This window comes from Halichoeres trimaculatus, unplaced genomic scaffold (genome assembly GCF_033239565.1).
Source record: "Halichoeres trimaculatus isolate MK-OKI-2021-1 unplaced genomic scaffold, fHalTri1.1 fHalTri1_scaffold_21, whole genome shotgun sequence".
In the NCBI taxonomy this organism is placed as follows: domain Eukaryota; kingdom Metazoa; phylum Chordata; class Actinopteri; order Labriformes; family Labridae; genus Halichoeres; species Halichoeres trimaculatus.
The window spans coordinates 11,179,232-11,199,221 of NW_027437199.1; the positions used below are offsets into that span (position 1 = coordinate 11,179,232).

The following is a 19,990-nucleotide window of genomic DNA, read 5'->3' on the forward strand; positions in this document are numbered from 1 at the left end:
AAATTGCTACATATTCACATGTTGTAGGAATTTCTGAATAAAATAAGACAAGATCTTCATGATGAGGTCATTACATGAGGATCTCATGACATGTTGGAGAAGTGAGCCTCAAACACCGAGGTCTGTCTATATTCATGCCACAGAAAAGCTTCCAGAGGACTGTCCAATCAGAGGGAAGGGGGTTTGTGGAGTGGGGAGCCTCAAAGAGACAGCAGCTAAAACAAGCATTCCAACAGAGGCTAAAATAAGGAATTTCTAAAACATCACTGTGAGAAAAACAGGGACTTGTTCTAGCAGTAAATCAAAGAAAGCTACTACAATGGCAAAGAGGGACAGGGTAAAGCCTGAAAAGAGCGTAATACCCCTCTTTAAGTGCTATATGATCTGGTGTTTTATTCTGAAAAACAAAAATATATTTGAAAATTGTCTCAGTGCCTGACTTCTTGTCCTTTTTGATCTGCTCTGTGCTTATTGGACAAAAAAACCTCTGAAGTCTTAGGTACCAGTTTCAGAGAACTCAGGCCTGCCAGACCTAACACAGAGCCAAAACACAACAGAGCTAGTGGAAGCTAACATATTAGCTATATCTATCAGCCTCAATGCCTTTGCAGAACGGAGATGGGTGAGACACAGATCTGGTGGAATTTGGCCGTAAGGTTGTGGGCTTGAAAAGTTTTTTTGAGACTATGTATACACATGAAATTTGGTTCTGTTTAAATTTGCGCTTGTTGTCCCAGTAGTATCTTTCCTCTGTGTTTTGTGAGCTTTTGCTGTGAATGTAGGATAATAGTCAGCTTGTGGAGCAAAATCTGCCAACATGTCATCTTTGATCCCACCGTTAGTCATCTGATGACAGCAGAGCTTTAAGATGAGTCTTTGAATATTATCTACATACAAGCGCTGCTAACAACCTGTTTGGATTTATTGATGCTTTTGCATCTACCTTAGTCTTACTTCTCTACTTTTTTACATTGTAAACAAACGCAACAAACAATAAAATAAGTCTTGATCAAAAAATTTAAAGTGTTAACTTAAAACTAGTGTGGCTGCGATTCCTTTGGGGTTTCATGATGTTGGATGGTAGCTCGGGTGATTATTTAACACCCAAGGAGGCAGTGAAATTTAGCTCACGATCTCGAACAATGTTCACATTTATGAGAATTAGTGACTTTTTTTTGTTGTTGTTGTTGTTTGTTTTTGTTTTTTACCTTTTAAAACCAGACAGCTGTGGTTCAGTGGATGGTTTAGATGGAAGCTTGACAGCTGTTTGTGTGAATTTGACAATCACACAACACCTAAGCCTTTTTTGTCTATAAGAAGTCAAGCTTTTTTCATTTCCACTGAAGATTTAAGCCAAATTTCATGCCTCTGACTGTACACAAAGTGATTCCCGCTGTCACAATCAAAGCTTTGAGGTTTGACTCATTCTCAAGACCACAGGAGTCTGCGTAACTGAAATGAATTCAACCCCAAAAAAACGCTGTCATCCTTTATGGTCATGTGACGACATCTCTGCGTTGTGTGGTTTAGTTTTTCTTCAGCATTTATCCATAAAATTCTGCCTGTCGCTTGAACAGAGGTTCAACTTTTATCACTGAAACATGTCTGGATAAGGACACACACCAGGCAGAGACTTTTATAATCACATGTGAATGAATGGCCTCGTTGCCTGAATACTTAATGGCTTTTGAAGAATGTCTCTGCCAGCCTTCGTGTCTCCGTTGGGGGTGATAGAAACGTTAGTTGAAAGAGTTGTGCAGCGTCGACACAATGCAGTCTCACTCCACAGCAGATTACTATTGTTTAAAGAAAAGAGAGTGATTTTCCAGCGTGTATGAGTTTAAAACCTCTGCTGAATCTGGACTCTGTGGAACAATGCTATCTTTGGCTCTATTCAGACTGCAGGATCTTCAGATTAGATTTGATTTCACCAGGAGGTCCCTTAAGATTGGCATCTACTTTCTGAGAGAGACTTGACCATGACAGCCGAGCAGTTACAGCTTCAACAAATAAACACACAAAGAAAGAACAGACACAAAGCCTGAAAGAGAAAACACAACAGAGGCGTGGAAGCAGCATATTTAGCAACACAGACTACAACAGAGAGCCTTGAATTTTTCCAATGGGAGTAGATCAGCAGATGTTGATTGTTTTTCCAAGAAGCAATAAGAGAGGGCTTTTTATCCCAGCTCAGTGTGAGGAGGGTTGAAAACTGCTGGAGGCTGAGATTACACATTCATGTTTTACTTCTGATTGAAGGATCTAAATATTTTGCAAAACCAGCTTATAGGTTCTTACAGTTAGGAGTGTGAGTTACTTTATTTCTTGTCAGATTATGTCATGACACTGTCAACTATGCTAATCTGAATGATCCAGATATAAATAAAGACATTAAATGCTAAATATAATGCTGGACTTAAACCTCCTTTGTCCAGCAACACCAACTGGTTGTGGGACACCATGGTTTTTTCATGCTTTCCACTGCAATAATGAGCCTCTCTTCATTCATGATGTCTTTGTTGGACTCTAAGGATGCAGTCACACTAGGAAACCGTGCTGTGCTTAAGCACGCTTCAGCCCCAAAGTACATGTCAAATGGCCAGTGTGACCACAACCGTGCTGTACACAAGGACGATTCACTTCTCTGCTTTTGTAAGAGTCAGAAACTGTTTGATAGCAGATAGTTGTGCGTGTCTTGTGTCTTGCAGCATTAATCCACGTCACGTTTCTTTAGGTTCAAACACAAAAAAACTTTATTTTAAGAAGTGTCACAAAATTATCCAGAAACTTCAGAAAATCAAAATCTCACATATGCTACAATACACAGACACGTTATAAAAACCATGTGACATCACTGCTGGTTATTGTCAAACTAAACTGCGCGCAAGCCACACCCCCATTGATTCCCACGGTGACTCACGGAAGTCCCAAAATCTACAGCCAACCACCACACAAAGATAAAGTTCAAGCTGTATCAACAAAACCCATTCCTTTGACAGAAAAACAACAATTAAAATTTATACAGAGAACAATATCAGCATATTCATTATTTAACCACACTTAAATAACGAGAACTTGTCTTTCCTGATGAGCACACGAAGCACACGGACAGTGCGTGTGATCCATGACGTATGATGCATCTCTTGACAATCATTTTAAACAGTAGCCAAGTGTTAGAGGGCTGTATCGAGCCAAAACGACTTACCATAAGTCTAAAAGTCTCTAAAGTTATAGCAGAGTTGTCTGTGTCTCATTGTGCCGACTCTGATGTGATCGCGCTTCATGTAAACAGACGCTTCACAATTACGTAGGTGGGCCATGCGCGTGTGTGATTCCTGCTAAAGTCTGGTTCATGTTGGAGTAGTGTGACCGCTGGCTGTACTCTCCAGCTTGGGAACGGCGCTGCGGGGGGCAATCGTGCTTAAACACGGCACAGTTTGGATGGCCAGTGTAAAACTCTCCAACCTGTTTGCTCCAGGCCTTGCTCTGCTCCTTTAGTGCACTGTAGTACAATATCAACAAAGAGGGTTTTATTCTGAAATATCAACCAGATTCATGTTGTATCCCAGCTTGACATCCTGTTTCTTTTTGATCTGTTCTGTGTTCAGCTTCATATAGTGTACTCCAGCATCCTATCAGATCCGTAACAGAGCTTAGATAGACCAAACAAGGATCTGGTGGAATATAGCCATTAGGACTCAGAGTGTGAAAATACAGACATTCTGGATTGTTATCATCTGGTTCAAGTATTTCACACAGAAGATAACCTGTAATCAAATTCAAGAGTCTTAAAAATGAAGACAACATGCAGCACTTTGAGTTATTGTGTCTTAAATTTGCTTTATAATGATGTATTGGATTGGAATGGGAGTCTAGAAATCTAATTTGTCCAAAAATGGTTTGGATCTGAACTTCCTAAATTCAAAATTCGTGGCTTTTTTTTTTTTTTTTTGTCATATATTTGTCAAGTACCAGGTTGATTCTGCCTTAAGGTTTTACCCGCGAAAAGGACTTTTTTAAACCACTCTCACAGCTGCTGGCTGGTAGAAGATGTTTGTGTCGTTTCTATAATTGGTTCAAAAAATACTGTCTGGATTTGTTTTTGTGCAATGTGTCCTGGGTTAAAAAAAAAAAAAAAAATTCTGTGGTTTGGAACTGTGTGAAAAAGAAATGGATTTATTGATCCACATTGTACAAATGAAAAGCGACCTTCTGAACAAAGCTGTTGTGTGCCAGTTTGCCCAGCTCTGTGTGTCATCACTGCATATCTTATTTTATGACACACTGATGCTTTTTTAGGATGGTCTTTAGTCTGTGTGATACATGTGTGGGAATAACACATAATCACACTGAGTTTTTATTTCTGTATCTTAAGAGATTTTCTGTCTTTGTTTCCTCTCCAGGTTCCATCGCACGCTGCTCCTACATCAAATATCACTACTCCTCGGCTACGATACCCAAAAACCTCTCGTACAACATCACCAAGACGATAAGGCAGGACGAGTGGCACTCCCTCCGTAAGTTTGAAACACAACCTTCTCTTCATTATACCAACGACAGAAACACAACTTTTTATTCCTGTGTGGGAACACTCAAGGCCAATCTCTGAGTAATTCTTCTGCAGTAAAAGAGACAGAGATTTATTCAAAAGTTGTGTTTTTGTTTTGAGAATGTGGACTGTGTTTTTGTTGGACTGGAAATCAAACTAACAATCAGTGTAAGACTGTTCTATCATTACTGAGAGACTTTGTGTATTTTAAGGCTGGATACTTAATATTTAAACTGAAACATAAACAGACATACTGACATTGATTATTTTTAAGTCCAATTTTTGGGCTTTTACACCTTTATTTTGAGACCAGGAAGTAGTTAGACAGAGGACATATGGGATTGGCCAACCCTTTCAACCAGGATAGAGATGTACTGCAGCAACTGTCTTATTAACATGTAGAGAAAGTCAGATTCCAAAAAAAAGAAAGTCAGTCAATCGAAGATATAAGAGTCCTAATTTTCAAGTAGCTCCCAGAATTTATTTGCATAATCTCTAACTTTGTCGGATATTTTCCTTTAAATCATCAACTCTGATATTTCCCCCTTTCTGACAGCAGACTGATACCAAAAAAAGATTGTGCAACCCTTAAAATTCACAGAATATGTCCTTTGGATTTAATTTTTTTTTATTATTATGTGGGCCTTTCCCACTTTTGCCCCTGTTGGCTACTTTTCTTTTGAGCTGGTCTATTTGGCTTCTTTCTGGTCCTTGCCTGAACATCCGGAGCTCTTCCTGTCCTCTGTTTGCTGCTGGGTTACATCAGCCTGGGCACGAGCTCTGTCAGAGGAATCTACAGGGAGTCTGTCTACTTTTAGGATACCTGCCATTCATGAGCCTCTCCCATGGGCATGTGAGCTCTCCTGCGTAGCCACTGAGCCAAGTGGAAACGAGCTCTGACCTCAAACTGTCACCGTCTCGAGCTGACTCGTCCTCGACTCTCAGGTGACGACTCGGGAGAGACTTGTCTCAGCTGTGAGCCGTTGAGGATTGCTCTGCTGTCTGTCTTCTGCTGACTCCTTTTTCCAGCAGTGTGCTGCTCTTTTCCTGCAAAACACAGGAGGGAAAAAGTAGCTGAAAAAGGAGGATTGCTGTTCATAATGTTTAGAGCGCACACAGAGTAAAGAGGAGGCAGGTGTAAGTGTCAACATAAAATCCCTCCAGATGAAAATGTGTCACTGAAAATCCGGGTCTTGTAACATAAAAGAACTTTGAAGGAAACGACTGAACATATGTCTCAGAAATATGTTAGAAATAAGCAGGAGGAGTAAAAAGTGAAAATATCATGACATACTTAGCGAATTAAACTATAGCTACCAAATCCCTAGCCGTATGTCTAAACATGCCATTTTTGTGCTGACTGCACCCACAGCCGTTGATGCGAAGTGCTTTTCTTTCTGCTGCTGTAGCTTTGAAAGTTTTTTTCCTTGTTTTCCCTGAGAGTTTGTTGGTGACAGAGAGGTGATAATCATGTGTGGGGTTTCTGTGCCAAATGTCAAACTATTTTCGACAGAGCGCTGCGAGGGCAGCGACAGACACTGCTCAGTCTTAGCAGGCTGCACTTGGGACACTGTGTACTGAAAACAAAAAAACACAATTGTTTTGCAGTTAGAAAAAAAAGTGTTTTTGGACACATCACACTGACTCTTTGACATGAAAGCTTTATGTTTGCTTGAGTAGATTTGAAAAAAAAAAATACACTACTGGTTTGCTGTTATTAGTAAAGTTAGAACCTGGTATGTGGTACAAGACCTGACTGCTAGACCATACCAGTGCCCCCAATACACCTTCATTTCACAGGTTCTTACCTGATGTGTCCTGTTTATTATTGCTTACTTTCATTTTAGCCCTGTCCTGTCTGCATATCTCTTCTTCCTATTAAGGCCCCTTTCCTGTCTTAACCATAGATTGGAATTTGTATCAACACCACATGTGGCATCATTCCTTCTGTTCCATGGTTGTCTAAAAGTTAAGATTATAATAATTTTGATTAAAATAATTTTGGTACCAATTTTCAGTACTTTTGTGTGTTTATGTGGTAAAAAAATATAAATTTGTTAAATAAGAAAAAAGGAAAATTCTTGTCAATTTAACATATTTATCCTTTGGTAAATAACCTTGCAATTCTGTGTTCATGTCCAGAATAGAAAATCACCCACTCTTCCACTCTCTCACAGTCACAAGGATGCATTTAGGTACCCAAACGTGGTACCTTTTGATTTTACGTGAATTGGCACCCAGTACTTTTGACAGAGTTGGGTCGGTACCTTTAAAAGTACCAAATTCAGTACCCATCCCTAATTGGTGGAATGGGAAGGGAGCAGACGTCAATGACAAGCTTGAGTCGTGAAAGCAAAGTGAAACAGGAATAAGACATGAATATCTTGGATAAGTAAGATATAAAATAGTACAAATATTCATTTAATGAGCAGATAAGAGAGACCGGAAGCCACCTACTCAATATTATCTTTCAGCACAATGCTTGATACTCAGAAAGTCCAACATACATTACAATAAGAGAGTAGAGCAGACTCTGCAGACAGAGGCATCACCATCCAGAGGAGGAGGACTGTTTTTATGGGAGTCTATATTATTATTATTATTATTATTATTATTATTATTATTATTATTATTATTATTATTATTATAAATTATATTTTTAGAAAAATGCCATTTACTTTCTCTTTTTTTTTTTTTTTGTTTATAAAAGTAGCACATCAGATGGTGGTATGGTTTGAATTCAGGTTTCTGTACAAGCTTTGAACCAAAATCAGAATCAGAATTGCTTTGATTTGCCAAGTATCTCAGGAATACACAGAATTTGTCTGGTTGAGCACACTTTTTTTGTACAGTTATTTTAAACAAACACTAAATATTACAAAAAATATAAAAGATAGAGCTTAAGAAATTAGAAAAAAATGAAGATAATGGTAATAATAAGGAGCTTTGTACAGAGAAGAATATAAAATATATTCACATATTTTCAAATAAAATTGAAATAAAAAATTAAAAGGTGCACTGTAAAGGATGTCAAAGAACTGTGCAATTTGCAAAAGAAAGAAAAAATGAAACGTGATTGTGCAATGTAGAGAACTACAACTGAGGAGCTGTGATTTGGGTTTAATACTCACCAAAGTTTGAAGTTCTGGTTTGACAACCTAACAGAACAAGCTTACTCTTTGTTACAGAAAAAAAAACTTTTCCCTTAAGGATGTCCTTCAAGCTGCTCACTCTCCCTCTTGTTGGTATTCTCTCCCTCTGGTGTCTGTCTGTATATTTTTTCACCCTCCAGTGAAACAAACACTGGAGCGAAAACCACTGCTGCATGACTGTTGTTAAGCATTCAGCTTACTCTCTGCAGTCTAAAGCAGACCTGTGATATCACACACTGTGTTTTTATTCTCTTAGATTCTAAATTTAGTAAATCAGCTTCATCTTCAGCTCCCACCTGCAGATCATCGACCCCACATAATCTCCTGTGGATTCGCTCTTTAGTTCCAGTCAAGGACAAAAACACTGAAATCTTCTGCTTTTGTTTTCTCTCTCATGCATACAGTAAGAAAAGGGCAGGGTTTGTTTTATCTTCACTATCTCTGGAGGCTCACGGAAACACATATCTCATGTTTATGGCAGGAAGGTGACCTCTTTGCAGTCAGAGATGTTTAATGTTCTTATTACTGAGCCGATCCACACTCCATCTCAGAGAGAGATTACTGGTCTGACCAATGGCCTGTCACTCTGAAGGTATGAAAACAGAAAAAGAAAAAAGGTGAATAAACAAAGGCCACTGCACAGAGTGAGCATCGGCACTCAGGACCAAATCAATAAGGAGAGGAGTCCGATTAAATCACAGCACTAATCACAAATCACATCCAGGACGTGAACTGGGGCAGTTAGCCTCTAATGAGTCTGACTGCAGAGAAACTGACCTGGGATCAGATCTTACACTTGTAGTGTGGTAGTTGATGATTTTATATTGAAGGCAGTAGCTCTGTCTGGAGGGACTTGGCTTGGGCACTGAGTTCAAGTTACAGTTCAAGTCCCTATACAGACTAAAATATGGAAGTTGTGATTTGTTACTGGAATGGGGCCAGTTCACTTCATTGAGAGCTTCCAAACCACAACAGTATGTTTCATCACTCTCTGTTAGGGCACTAGGGATGGGTACCTTTTACATTTGAAACAATATGGTGCCGATGCCCGGTATCTGGCAATTGGTACCCATACTTAACGGTACCAATTTTTGGTACTTTTTTGTGTTTATATGGTAAAAAATATCAATTTGTTTAATGATAAAGTATAGAGTTTTTTAAATTTAACATATTTATTCTTTAAGATATAACCCTGCAACACTGTGTTCATGTCCAGCATGGAAAATCGCCTACTCTTCCACTCCCTCACAGTCACAAGGATGCGTTTCGGTACCTTAATGTGGTACCTTTCGATTTTACGTATATTGGTACGCGGTACTCTTGACAGAATCCGGTCGGTACCTAAAAATGTAGCTGATTCAGTACCCATCCATATGGGGCACCCTATTCATGTTATATGCAACATGCCTATGTGGGTATAAAATTTTTGATAACAGCGTAAAAATGTAATTTCCCCTTATCAACAAAGTAACTGCTGAGTGTAAACCTCACCGTTAGTTTTCGCAGGACTCAGGTCTCAATTTCAGAAAATTCAATTTAAGATTGTCATTTCCATAACCTGGCTATAAGCTCACAGCCAACAACTACAACAACTTCAACTACAACAACTACAAGAGCTCACATCCAAAATATACAATGTGACACATTAGACAACTTCAACAATTCCTACCAACACCATCCATTTACATACAACAACTCCTTAAACTCACAATTAACAACTCCACCAACTGTTATCCAACAACTTCTACTGTTCTACAGTTCTACAATTTCATTTAGCAGACACATTTAGCAACGTACAACACAAGCAAGAATTTGGATAAAATGAAAACCTAGTTAGTGCGACAAAGTGCTACAAGTTATTTGGCTGCAGGTGCTGCCATTAAGTGCAGTATTGTAGAGTGCAGTAATAACGTAGAATAACCTAGCCAACTAATCACAATCTATTGCTGCAACACTATACTTCAACCATTAACAACATTCAGTAATCAGCGCTGAAAATTCACTAAGAGCTGGGTCTTAGACTTTCTTACTCATTCTATCCCTAAGGACAAAGAGGAGAAGGGTCCATTTAAGTGCCTAACTGTTCCCTGAACAGATGAGTCTTCAGACGTCTCTTAAAAGTAGAAAAGGACTCTGCAGATCGTATAGAGTTTGGTAATTCATTCCACCATCTGGGCACAACAGAGGAGAAGAGTCTGGCTAGAGATTTAGAGCCGCTCTGGGCTGAGAGCAGCAGGCGTCTTTCACAGGCAGAGTGTAGTAGGCGAGAAGGAGTCTAGACCTGGATGAGGGACCCCAGGTAGGCAGGAGTTGTCTTTTCAATGTTTTGTAAGCCAGAAGAAGAGCTTTGAATTTGATTTGACCTGCTACTGGAAGCCAGTGAAGAGAGATGAACAGCGGGGTGACATGTGCTATTTTGGGCCGGTTAAAGACCACTTCAACAGCTTCAATTATTTCACATACAATTTTTTTAACAGCTTCACGCATTAACATCCAATAGCCTCATATATATCCATTTTATTTTCCCCCTCAAGGTACATTTTCAGCTGTCTATTTTTCCCAACTAGGATCCCACAATCAGTCTACTTAGGTGAAAATGGTTTTTTTCAGCACTTTTCTGTGCTGACAGACAGTCCCTCTCTAAATTCTTCTGGGGAAATTTTAAATTGTTTTTTTTTAAGCAGTTTATTTGACTACTATCAAAGTTAGAAGCAGATTTGAACCATATAACCACAATGATACAATACGTTAATGATTCATTAGTGTCTGAAACCATGTGTATCATGCAAACAGAATTTATTATGTAAACTCTCAAAAAGGAGTAACTAATTCAGGGCACAGTTAGATTGTTATTAATGTGGCTGGTAAGAAGCTCTACTCTGGACTAAATTCCCTCCTCCTCTAGCTGTGTACAGATTAAATAAGGATGACAACCCTGCCCTCACTCTCATGATGTGTGTGAAATCGAGCCCCCGTCCACAACTGATGAGAGGAAATGTAAAAGGGGGACATTCTGACACCCCTTTAAAGCCCAGCAGATGAACATGATACTCATTTGTTTCTGTCAGTCAAAAAAGCTGCACAGCCAGGAACCATAACCCGTTTTTCTATAACTGCTGAACATCAAAGCTGCAGCACCGAGTACACAAACAGCCTCCACCACACACACCCATTGTCTGTCACAGAGACAGGCGAGTCGTTCACAGAGGAGGTTTCTCTGCAGCAGATTAGAATTTTTTTTTTTACTTCAAAAGGAAGCCTGAACCAGAGGAAGCTGTCAGTGAGCGTCAGTGTTTAATCTTAGGTAGCAGCTAAGGGTTGTAGCTGAGGCTAATTGTTCAGCAGGAAGCCCCGCCCCCACCCTGTCATCACAGTGATGTGTGTCTGCAGACTTTAGATTACACAATGAGCAGGTCTGTGTGGAGATGGCAGGGATTTAGCGTCATGAGAAGCATTGATTCTCTGCTGTTTAAAGGCTTTGTGCTGCTGCTTTCATCTTATTAAGCTGATAAAGTCGAACCTGTGAAACCATAACAGCACACCTTCCCTAAATACCGCACACAAACACACCAACAGAGTGTGTGTGGTGGGGTTTGTCAGTGTGTATTTCTGCTTTGGGGAATTGTGGGAGGTAGTGGAGAGGATATTAAACACATTTTACCTGAAAAGTGGGAGAAGTAGAACTTTTCACATTGTATGTGGTTTATTTACTCAGGAGAAACTAAAGAAAAGCAGATCCTGACAGAAGCAGACTTTCATGATAAAGCCAGAGTCTGTGACCTATTGATTTCTAAAGAGGCACTATGAAGCCTAAAGATTGTACCCATCTAACAGTTGCTTTGTTTTTGTCAACACATACTGCTGTTTGAATAAACCAGAATCAACCTCTGAAGACCCAGGCTTTTGTCTGATGTGCATTTTTAATTCACTTTGCTATTTGGAACCCTATAAGTATAATAACTTAACTTGGTCATTGTACAGGAAGTTTGATTGTATTTATTGTTGTGATTTCACCAAAAGATGACGAACAGTGTCCCTAACTGTGGCTAACAGGTCAAAGTCTTAAAAAATGAAGTATCATGGGTCTGAGAGGCAGAAATGCAATGTCCACATGTATGGACGCTGGGTCTTAAGAGGTTAAAAAAGAAGTTCATTTCGGAAAAAAAAATATTATATATTGTTACCAGTTGACTAAGTTGTGTTTAGAAATTATTAAATTTGCCCATTAGACAGCATTAATCTCAGCTGCAGATTGTTTTGACATTATTTTAGAACAGCTGTATGACTTAAAGTGAACTGGTTGTGCTGCATCCTCCCCACTTCATTCAATAAGTTTCTCTGTATCTCTGTCCGTGGTGCTGAAACTGGTTCACACAGACATTGTTTAGGGTGTTTTTACTACTCTACAGTACATTTCATTTAAAAGGTAATGTAGTAGAAAAAGACTAAATATCTACTAATTCTGCTTTAACACTTCATCTGATTTACATACATCAACATGTCTTATTAAAATGCTGACCTTAAGTAGAAGATCTGTATAAAAATCAGAAAGTCAATACATGACCTCACCATGTCCATTCCTACTCTTCAAAATAACACATATGTTTTGAGTAATGGATAGGAATGGATACCAATTTCTGTCAAAAGCACTGGGTTCTGTTTCATGTAAAATCAAAAGTTACCATGTAGAGGTACCTAAATGCATCCTTGTTACTGTCAGGGAGTGGAAGAGTAGGCTATTTCCCATGCTGGACATGAACACAGCGTTACACGAATGTATAAAAGAGTAAATATGTTTAATTTAAAAAAAAAAAAAAACTTTTATTATTAAACAAATTGATATTTTTTTATCACATGAACATAAAAAAGTACTGAAAATTGGTACTGTCGAGCACAAATACCGAAATGTTAAAGGTACCCATCCCTAGTAATGGAGCAGCCTGTTTGTTTTCGTATGTTTGCTTCATTGTTGCTTACTTAAAGGGACAGTACACCCATCAACCCTTACATTATCATCACCTGCATTAATGTGTAGGCTCCCCTCTTTTCAGTTGTGGACAAAAACATCTTTGACCTGATGAGACATAGACTCCTCCAGACCTCCTCCAGAGGCTGTGCTGTGCTATCTCAACCAACAAGTTTGCAGCCATTTTTTAAGTCCTGGAAGATGTGAGGTGTTGCCTTCATGGATCAGACTTGATTGTCCACCACATCCCATATGTGCTTGGTTGGACTCATTATGTATCTTTAAATGGCCTCTATCCGTAACTTTCTATCTCTTTTTTTTGGTAGATATTCTGACTTTTATACTGATCCTTTATCAGTGATTTCTCATATTTCTATGAACAGAGGGATTTTAAGTTAAAGGTTTGTCAAAGAAAAGACAGTTGTGATAACTTTGGCTAATTAAAAACTGAAATGTTTGTGTGATCCCTACACCAAGTGTCAGTGAATCTATATCCTGCATCTTTTACTTAAAAAACCCTTATATCTCACAGTAAGGATCCTGACCTCCCGAGGTGTAAAACCCTACAGAGTCTCAAATAACCCTTCTACTAATGTCATGTTGAAGGGATGTTGCACAAAAAGAGAAATATGACACTGTTGTTTCATCATCCGATTTACACTCGATGTTCTGGGTTTATTTCTTCTTTGGCCATGGCTTTTTTTCTGTTGTTCAGCTGAGAAGAAAGAGAGGAGATAATGAGAAGGAGAAAGTGGAGGATGAGAGTTTATAGGTAGAAACCAGTTTCCAGTGCATCAGGTCTGCACTTCTGCACTGCCGAGTCTCGACCATTGCTAGACCAGGGCTGGGGCTTAACTGAGATGCCTTTTTACAATGTTATTGGCAGAAATTATGTCACCCCGAATACTATGATGTGGTGTAAGTGTGCGTCTGAGGGTGTGTGTGTATCAGACGGGTAATTGAAGATTCCAGTTCCCATACTTAAGAAGAACTCCTTCAGATGTGTTTCCTGAGGCATCACCTTGATGTGCAGCAGGTACGACAGTCATCAGTGTGATTAGAGTCAGTTCAAAGTGTGATTAGGATGTGATCTGCATGTGGACAGTGTCGATAAAGTGTGATCCTAAACGATCATAGTGTGGGTAGAGTCTAATTCAAATATCATGAGAATGGCATAAGAATGGGATTACAGTGTGTTCCTAGAATGATCATAGTGTGATTAGACTGAGATTAGAGTGTAATTGGTAATTTGAGTGCATAGACTGTATAAAACATGGACGTAGCATCCGCGACGTCACCCGTCTGTCCCTGAAACCGTGAAATGAAGCCAATCCGCAGAGGCAGCCACATTTGCTTGACACCGGCTGTGAGTTTTTCTTCGAACAGCTACAGCCAGTCATGTGACCTGAGCTGTGCTTCTGAGTGGACAATCAAACGATGCTAATAACTTCCAAACTGCCGAGCTAGAAAAGCAGGCTTTTTGAAGCAGGCTGTAAATAAGCTTTATAATTCTGTAAAAGTCAGTTTTTATGGCTGAGTGTATACATGACTTCCGGTCTTTCAGCAGATTCTCAGTGAGCAACAGCTTTTCGCACTTCCACATAGGGTTCATTTTTACTAACTGGATGTTGCCCCTTGTTTGAGTGTGATTCATTTGTGATTAAAGCAAGATTAGAGTGTGAACCTAGAATGATCATTGTGTGTTTAGATTGAGATTAGAGAGGAATTAGAATGTGGTTTATATATGGATTTGGATGTCTCTCCTGGAGTATGGATTTTTTGGGGCCGATACCGATACTGATTATTATTATTAGGGCAAGGGGGCCGATAACTGATATTTGAAGCCAATATTCATTTGCATTCAAAGTGATTATATTGGCGTAAAAAATTATGAACAATACAAACTCCAACACTTAACTGCATTCAAATGCCTTCAAGCATTTGTTTATTAAACAGCTTCAACGCTTAGCAGCATGTTTTATAAAGTTAAATAAAAACTCTAAAAATAAATAACTTAAATTTTCTACAGTAAATTAAGTTTTTAAAAATTTCTATGTAACTGCAATAAAACTGGACAGAATTTAGTTTGTGCTGCTTTTTACTGGCGTGTAATTCAGTTTAATTAATTTTCTGTTTGGTTTTAAATGACTGGTTTTAAATGACCATCTAGGGCTTCCATAGGGTAGAAGGGAGAAACTCCGTGCAGAGAAGCATCAGAGCAAAAACAACACAGTTTTGAATGGGTTTCATATCAGCCGTTGGATTGAAAAGAAAGGCAGATGCCCCAAAATGCCAAATATCAGCCCCAATAATCGGCCTGGCCGATGATCGGTCTATCCCTAATACAAACACTTGTTTTTTTACAATCAGGCTTTAATGCACAAAAAGCATGCATTTAGCCTCACTTGCAACTGTCAGCCTACTTATGGGATCATCCTAACAAAGAAAAAAAATCACAGAGCAATTGAGCCGATAATATTTTGCATCTCTATACAGTTTTTTTTTTTTAAATTACCAGCCAGAGCCTGAGAGCAGAAATATTATCTGCAGACATTTATATTTTTATATCACTCTGTCTTTGTTGGATTAGCTGCTATCAAGTCTTTGCATGACGCCCTAACTGTCTGTTAGCTCTGCTGCTTGTGAGCTGGACAAATACCAATTCTGTGCAAAATATCCTCATATTACCTCAATCATACCCTCACAAAACCTTAAGCATGCAGACATCATCAGAGCACAGAAGGTGTGTGTTTGCTGTGGAAAACACAGACTGCCAGTGGCCTGAGATTTCTACAGTGTCTTATTTTAGCAGCCGGGGATTTGTTTCACAGTTTTGGACTACTGTTTTTGATACTCAGCCAACACGAGGGTAGCAACTTTATTAAATATTTAAAGGGCTAGTGCACACCAATTTTAAACATTAAGATCAGTTTACTCATCATGAGGAATACTGATCAGCCTGTGAAGCAGACGCAAATCTCTAGAGCCTGTAAATTTATTAAAGACAAACTGAGCTACAAAGTGCAGAGTTTTAAAGACACTGACATCAAACAGGCAGGGGCAGGGACTGACCCTATGCTGCTGAGATACTCTGAAGGAATTGAAGGATACAGGACTTTTGTGTTTGACCCAAACTAAGGACAAAAAGGGATGATGTCTTTGCAATTTAAATTTATTCCAAAAAGTTTATTAATCCCTTTGGGGGACAATTTGTTTGGAGGAGCCAGGGAGTTTGTCTTTGTGCTTTGGTGAAAAAAATAACAGAAAAAAATAAAAATAAAAACACATGTTAAGAGATTCAGACTCATCTTCTCTAACAACAAACCCCCGTTCTGTGGTTTTTAGACTCCACCTGAACCCAGATCTCTGAAGGATGATCTCAGCTACTTAGTCATAACACTAAAATTAGTCTTATAACACACTAATAGCTTGAGTTGTTGTGGCTCAGTTGATGTTAAGGGGATTTTTTGATTATGTATTAAGTAAGTGTTGTAGAAAGACCAACAGATGTAAACATTTTAACTTAATGAGGCGTATTAATCAACCAGCTGATGAAATAAAAACTAAGCATAGAGAGTAAACACACAGAAGTAATGAAGACACATTTTTATCTGTACACTCGTGTTGTTTTTATAACCTTGTTCACATCATGTTCCCACCGACAGGAGTTTTAGTCTGTCCTGAAATATTAATTCACAGTGTCTGCCCTTGAAAATACATCTCTGATCGCTTTGTATAAACAGAAACAAGATGTTGTCACCCTGTGCATATAAAAGTTTAAATCTTCAACAGATTCAACTCACTTCTGCAGTCGACCTTCAGCATCTCTGCATCGTTTCTTCACGCCTTGATGCTTCACAGTTAGACTGTCAGCAGCTTCTTGAGAAGAGTCTCTTATACTATGCGACATGATCCACCTCCACCAAGCTTTTTGTGATCGTCACGCAACATTTTAGCCCTACTTTAATGTTATACTCCCTTTCAGCAGACTGTCTGCTACAATTTGGTGTTAGTTGCAGGTTTTTAAAATAATTTGTTATCTGACAGTGTTGAAAATTATGATGACCCAGTACATATTTAATATTCTGGATCTTAGTATCCAGAATATTGCCAGGATCTGGGTCATACTTTTACATATGTCAGAAATTATGGTGACCTTGTCTTGTATTGTTTTGCAAAGCAATCCAACCATTTATTGTGGAGTTATATACACTCACATAGTGAAAACGTCCCTATCTCACAATGATAAAGAATACTTTAAAAAAAAAAACTGGTTCCAGACGGTGATTCGGATCACCTCCTTAATTTAATCACTTCTTCCTTATCCCATTTTGAACATTTCCTGAAAATTTCATCAAGATCTGTTCGCTACTTTTTGAGTTATGTTGTTCACAGACAAACAGACAAACTCTCCCAAAAACATAACCTCCTTGGCAGAGGTAATGATGAGATTATTTTGTAAGGATCTTCTAACTGGTGGATAAAAAGTTGGAGTTGCAGATCACAAAAACCACAGTCTGCCCATAGCATTGTCCAAGCTGGCCAATCACTGGGAAGGGGGTTTGAGGAGCTGGGAGCCTTAAAAAGATCGCAGCCAAAACAAAGAATTTCAGGCAAAGGCTACAAAATGTTTTTGTAAAACACCAGAGAAAAAAGTGTTTTATTTTAACGAAATAACGTTCTCTAAAACTACTGCAGGGGGAACCGGAGGGACAGTATAAAGCATAAATAGAAGTTCAATACCCCCTCTTTAACCGGTCACTACGAGAAATATGTTACACCAGTGCTTCAGCTTTTACCAGAGTATTTGTTCCTTTTGCTTTCTTGTACTTTTGAAGCCATGCTGTATGAGCATAGACATGCAAGATGCAGGTCAACACATGCATTTATTTATGAGATAAAGCCACTCAGCCGGGGAGAACATTCTGTACATGACTGTAATGTCTTTGCATCCCTCTGAATTCAGTTTAGCACATTTTATATCACCTTAACCTTTATAACTACTTTCACCATGAAAAGATTCAATTTGTCTAAGAGACCCGGTAACTTTATGTAGATTATGAAGGGTAAAGTATTAACCTCAGTGTAGATGCTCTGAGTTCCTGCTCCCTTGTTAAACTCCCTCCAGAGGACATGCAGCTCATGTCGCCTGTCAGTCAGATCGTGTTCTGAGGGACAGATCTCAAAAGTTTCCAAAGTTTCCCACATGTTCACGGTGAAGGAACTATGCAAAGCAGCTGGCAATTACAGTGATAATAATTAGTGTTTAAATCAGTTTGTTTCCATATTTAAACGTGTTGAAGAGGCTGCTGATTGGCATGACGAGCACCCCTCACAGTCTCAAATACACTCAGACTGGATCTGAAGGTATATATGCAGACATTTCTATAGATTCCCCCCGTCTTGTTGATAATGATTGATGGGAAGTACAATTAAGCATAATTAGCAGGGCGGAAACGCTGCAGAAACACATAGCTGGCAGTCCTGGATGCACCTCATTACACTCCAGAGTTTCAGGCTCTGCAGATTAGAGGAAATGATTTGAGTCATGTGACCGCGGTACCCACAGGCCTGTTGATTCATCACCGCTCATCCATATGAAGCTGCAGACAGTCAGAGTCCAGCAGGAACAACACTTTCCTGATCTAACCAATAAGAAGAGTCTGACAGCTCTTCATAACGCTCCACGACTGTGAACAAAGGAGATGTGATGTGTTGTGATCAGTCAGTAGCTTGACCCTGATCCGTGCACCTACAGCGGTCTGAAGTGGTCCTAAAAGCGTGTCACGAACATCCAGTGATCTGCCAGATCTTAATGTCTGTTGACATTTAGAAGTGGCCTCAAAAGGTCCAGTCATGAGTCTGTCAGGAGCAATGATGATCAACAGACAACTGACAGTGATTTGACCCTGTTTCTGACCGGCCTCTCACTCTCACACTTTGTTAGTGACCCAGCTCTCCATACTCTGCAGGTTTCTTTATCGTGTCACATATTAAACCCAAACTATGGATTCCAGCCTCAGTTTTACTCACCAGATTGGTTGCCTAAACATAATTATGCTATTATCTGAAAATGGTGTTGTACACTGCAGGCAGTGTGGGTGGGGTCAATCTGCCTGAACATAATCAGACTGCAGCGACTCCACAACACAAAGTGTGTATTGTTTTGTGTGAATGTGTAGCCACGAGATGTTTGATTTCTAGTCTGTCTATCATTCATTCATTGGAGATTTATCATTCTAATCCCAGCTAAAATATTCATAGATAAACTAAAGAGCTCAGTGTTCTTACGGAGTGAACCTGCCCCTGAATGCATCATTACAGCAGCAGGTGTTGTGTGTGCAGGACATCATTTCTGTCCTTACAGTAAAGAGACAAACTGCCTTCACGCAGAGGTCACAAAGGGTTGCGTAAACATCATCGATTTTCTCTAAGATTCCTGTATCATTTGCATGAACAGAGTTACATCCCTGCAGCACATTTGTATCCTCAGATTGATGCATCGCTCCTCTTTCTGAATGTAAGTCAGACCTGTATGAGCAGACCAGCTGAAGGTCTCTTAGTGCCAAGGTTTCTGTTATGAACAACTTATGTGGAGGAAAAAAATGAAACTACCTTGTGTTGTCAGTGTTCAGACCATCCTTTGCATTTATCTCTATGCAGTTTTAAAGTGGGGAGTCAATGTGTTCCTGCTTCATATTGGTATGTTGTAGAAATCTCTGGATCTGCCTGTGAGCTTCATAATATGGTCTGGTTTAAAAATAACACAAGATCTTCACAGGATCTACATGAGACTCTCTGAAATGATGAGGTCAGAGAGCTCAGACATCCACCAAGCGTATTGTGATTGTCACATTACACTTTAGTCCTACTTTGATGTTATACTCCCTTTCAGCAGACTCTCCGCTACAATTTGGTGTTAGTTGCGGGTTTGTAAAGTGTTGAAAATTATGATGACCCAGTACATATTTCATATTCCAGATCTTAGTATCCAGAATATTGCCAAGATCTGGATCATACTTTTACATCTGTCAAAAATTACGGTGACCTTGTCGCGTATTCTTATGCAAAGCAAACCAACCTTTTATTGTGGCGTTATACACATATGTGAAAACGGCCCTATCACACAATGATAAAGAATCCTTTGAAAAATATCCTGGATCCAGACGGTGATCTAGATCACATCCAGAATTAAATCACTTCTTTCTTATCCCATTTTGAACATTTCCTGAAAATTTAATCAAGATCTGTTCTTTAGTTTTTGAGTTATGTTGTTCACAGACAAACAGACAGACAGACAGACAAACTCTCCCGAAAACATAA

General features: G+C 39.1%; 1 protein-coding gene across 2 annotated transcripts in view; it reads left to right on the forward strand.

Moving 5' to 3' along the window:
* The window catches only part of tmem178bb (transmembrane protein 178Bb), a 115,305-nt gene that overhangs the window by 57,161 nt on the left and 38,154 nt on the right, over positions 1–19,990 (forward strand). For both annotated transcript variants that reach the window (XM_074698135.1, XM_074698134.1), the window contains one exon: positions 4,404–4,517. In XM_074698135.1, coding sequence (XP_074554236.1) covers positions 4,404–4,517 — 114 coding nt within the window. The remainder of the gene's footprint in view (positions 1–4,403; positions 4,518–19,990) is intronic.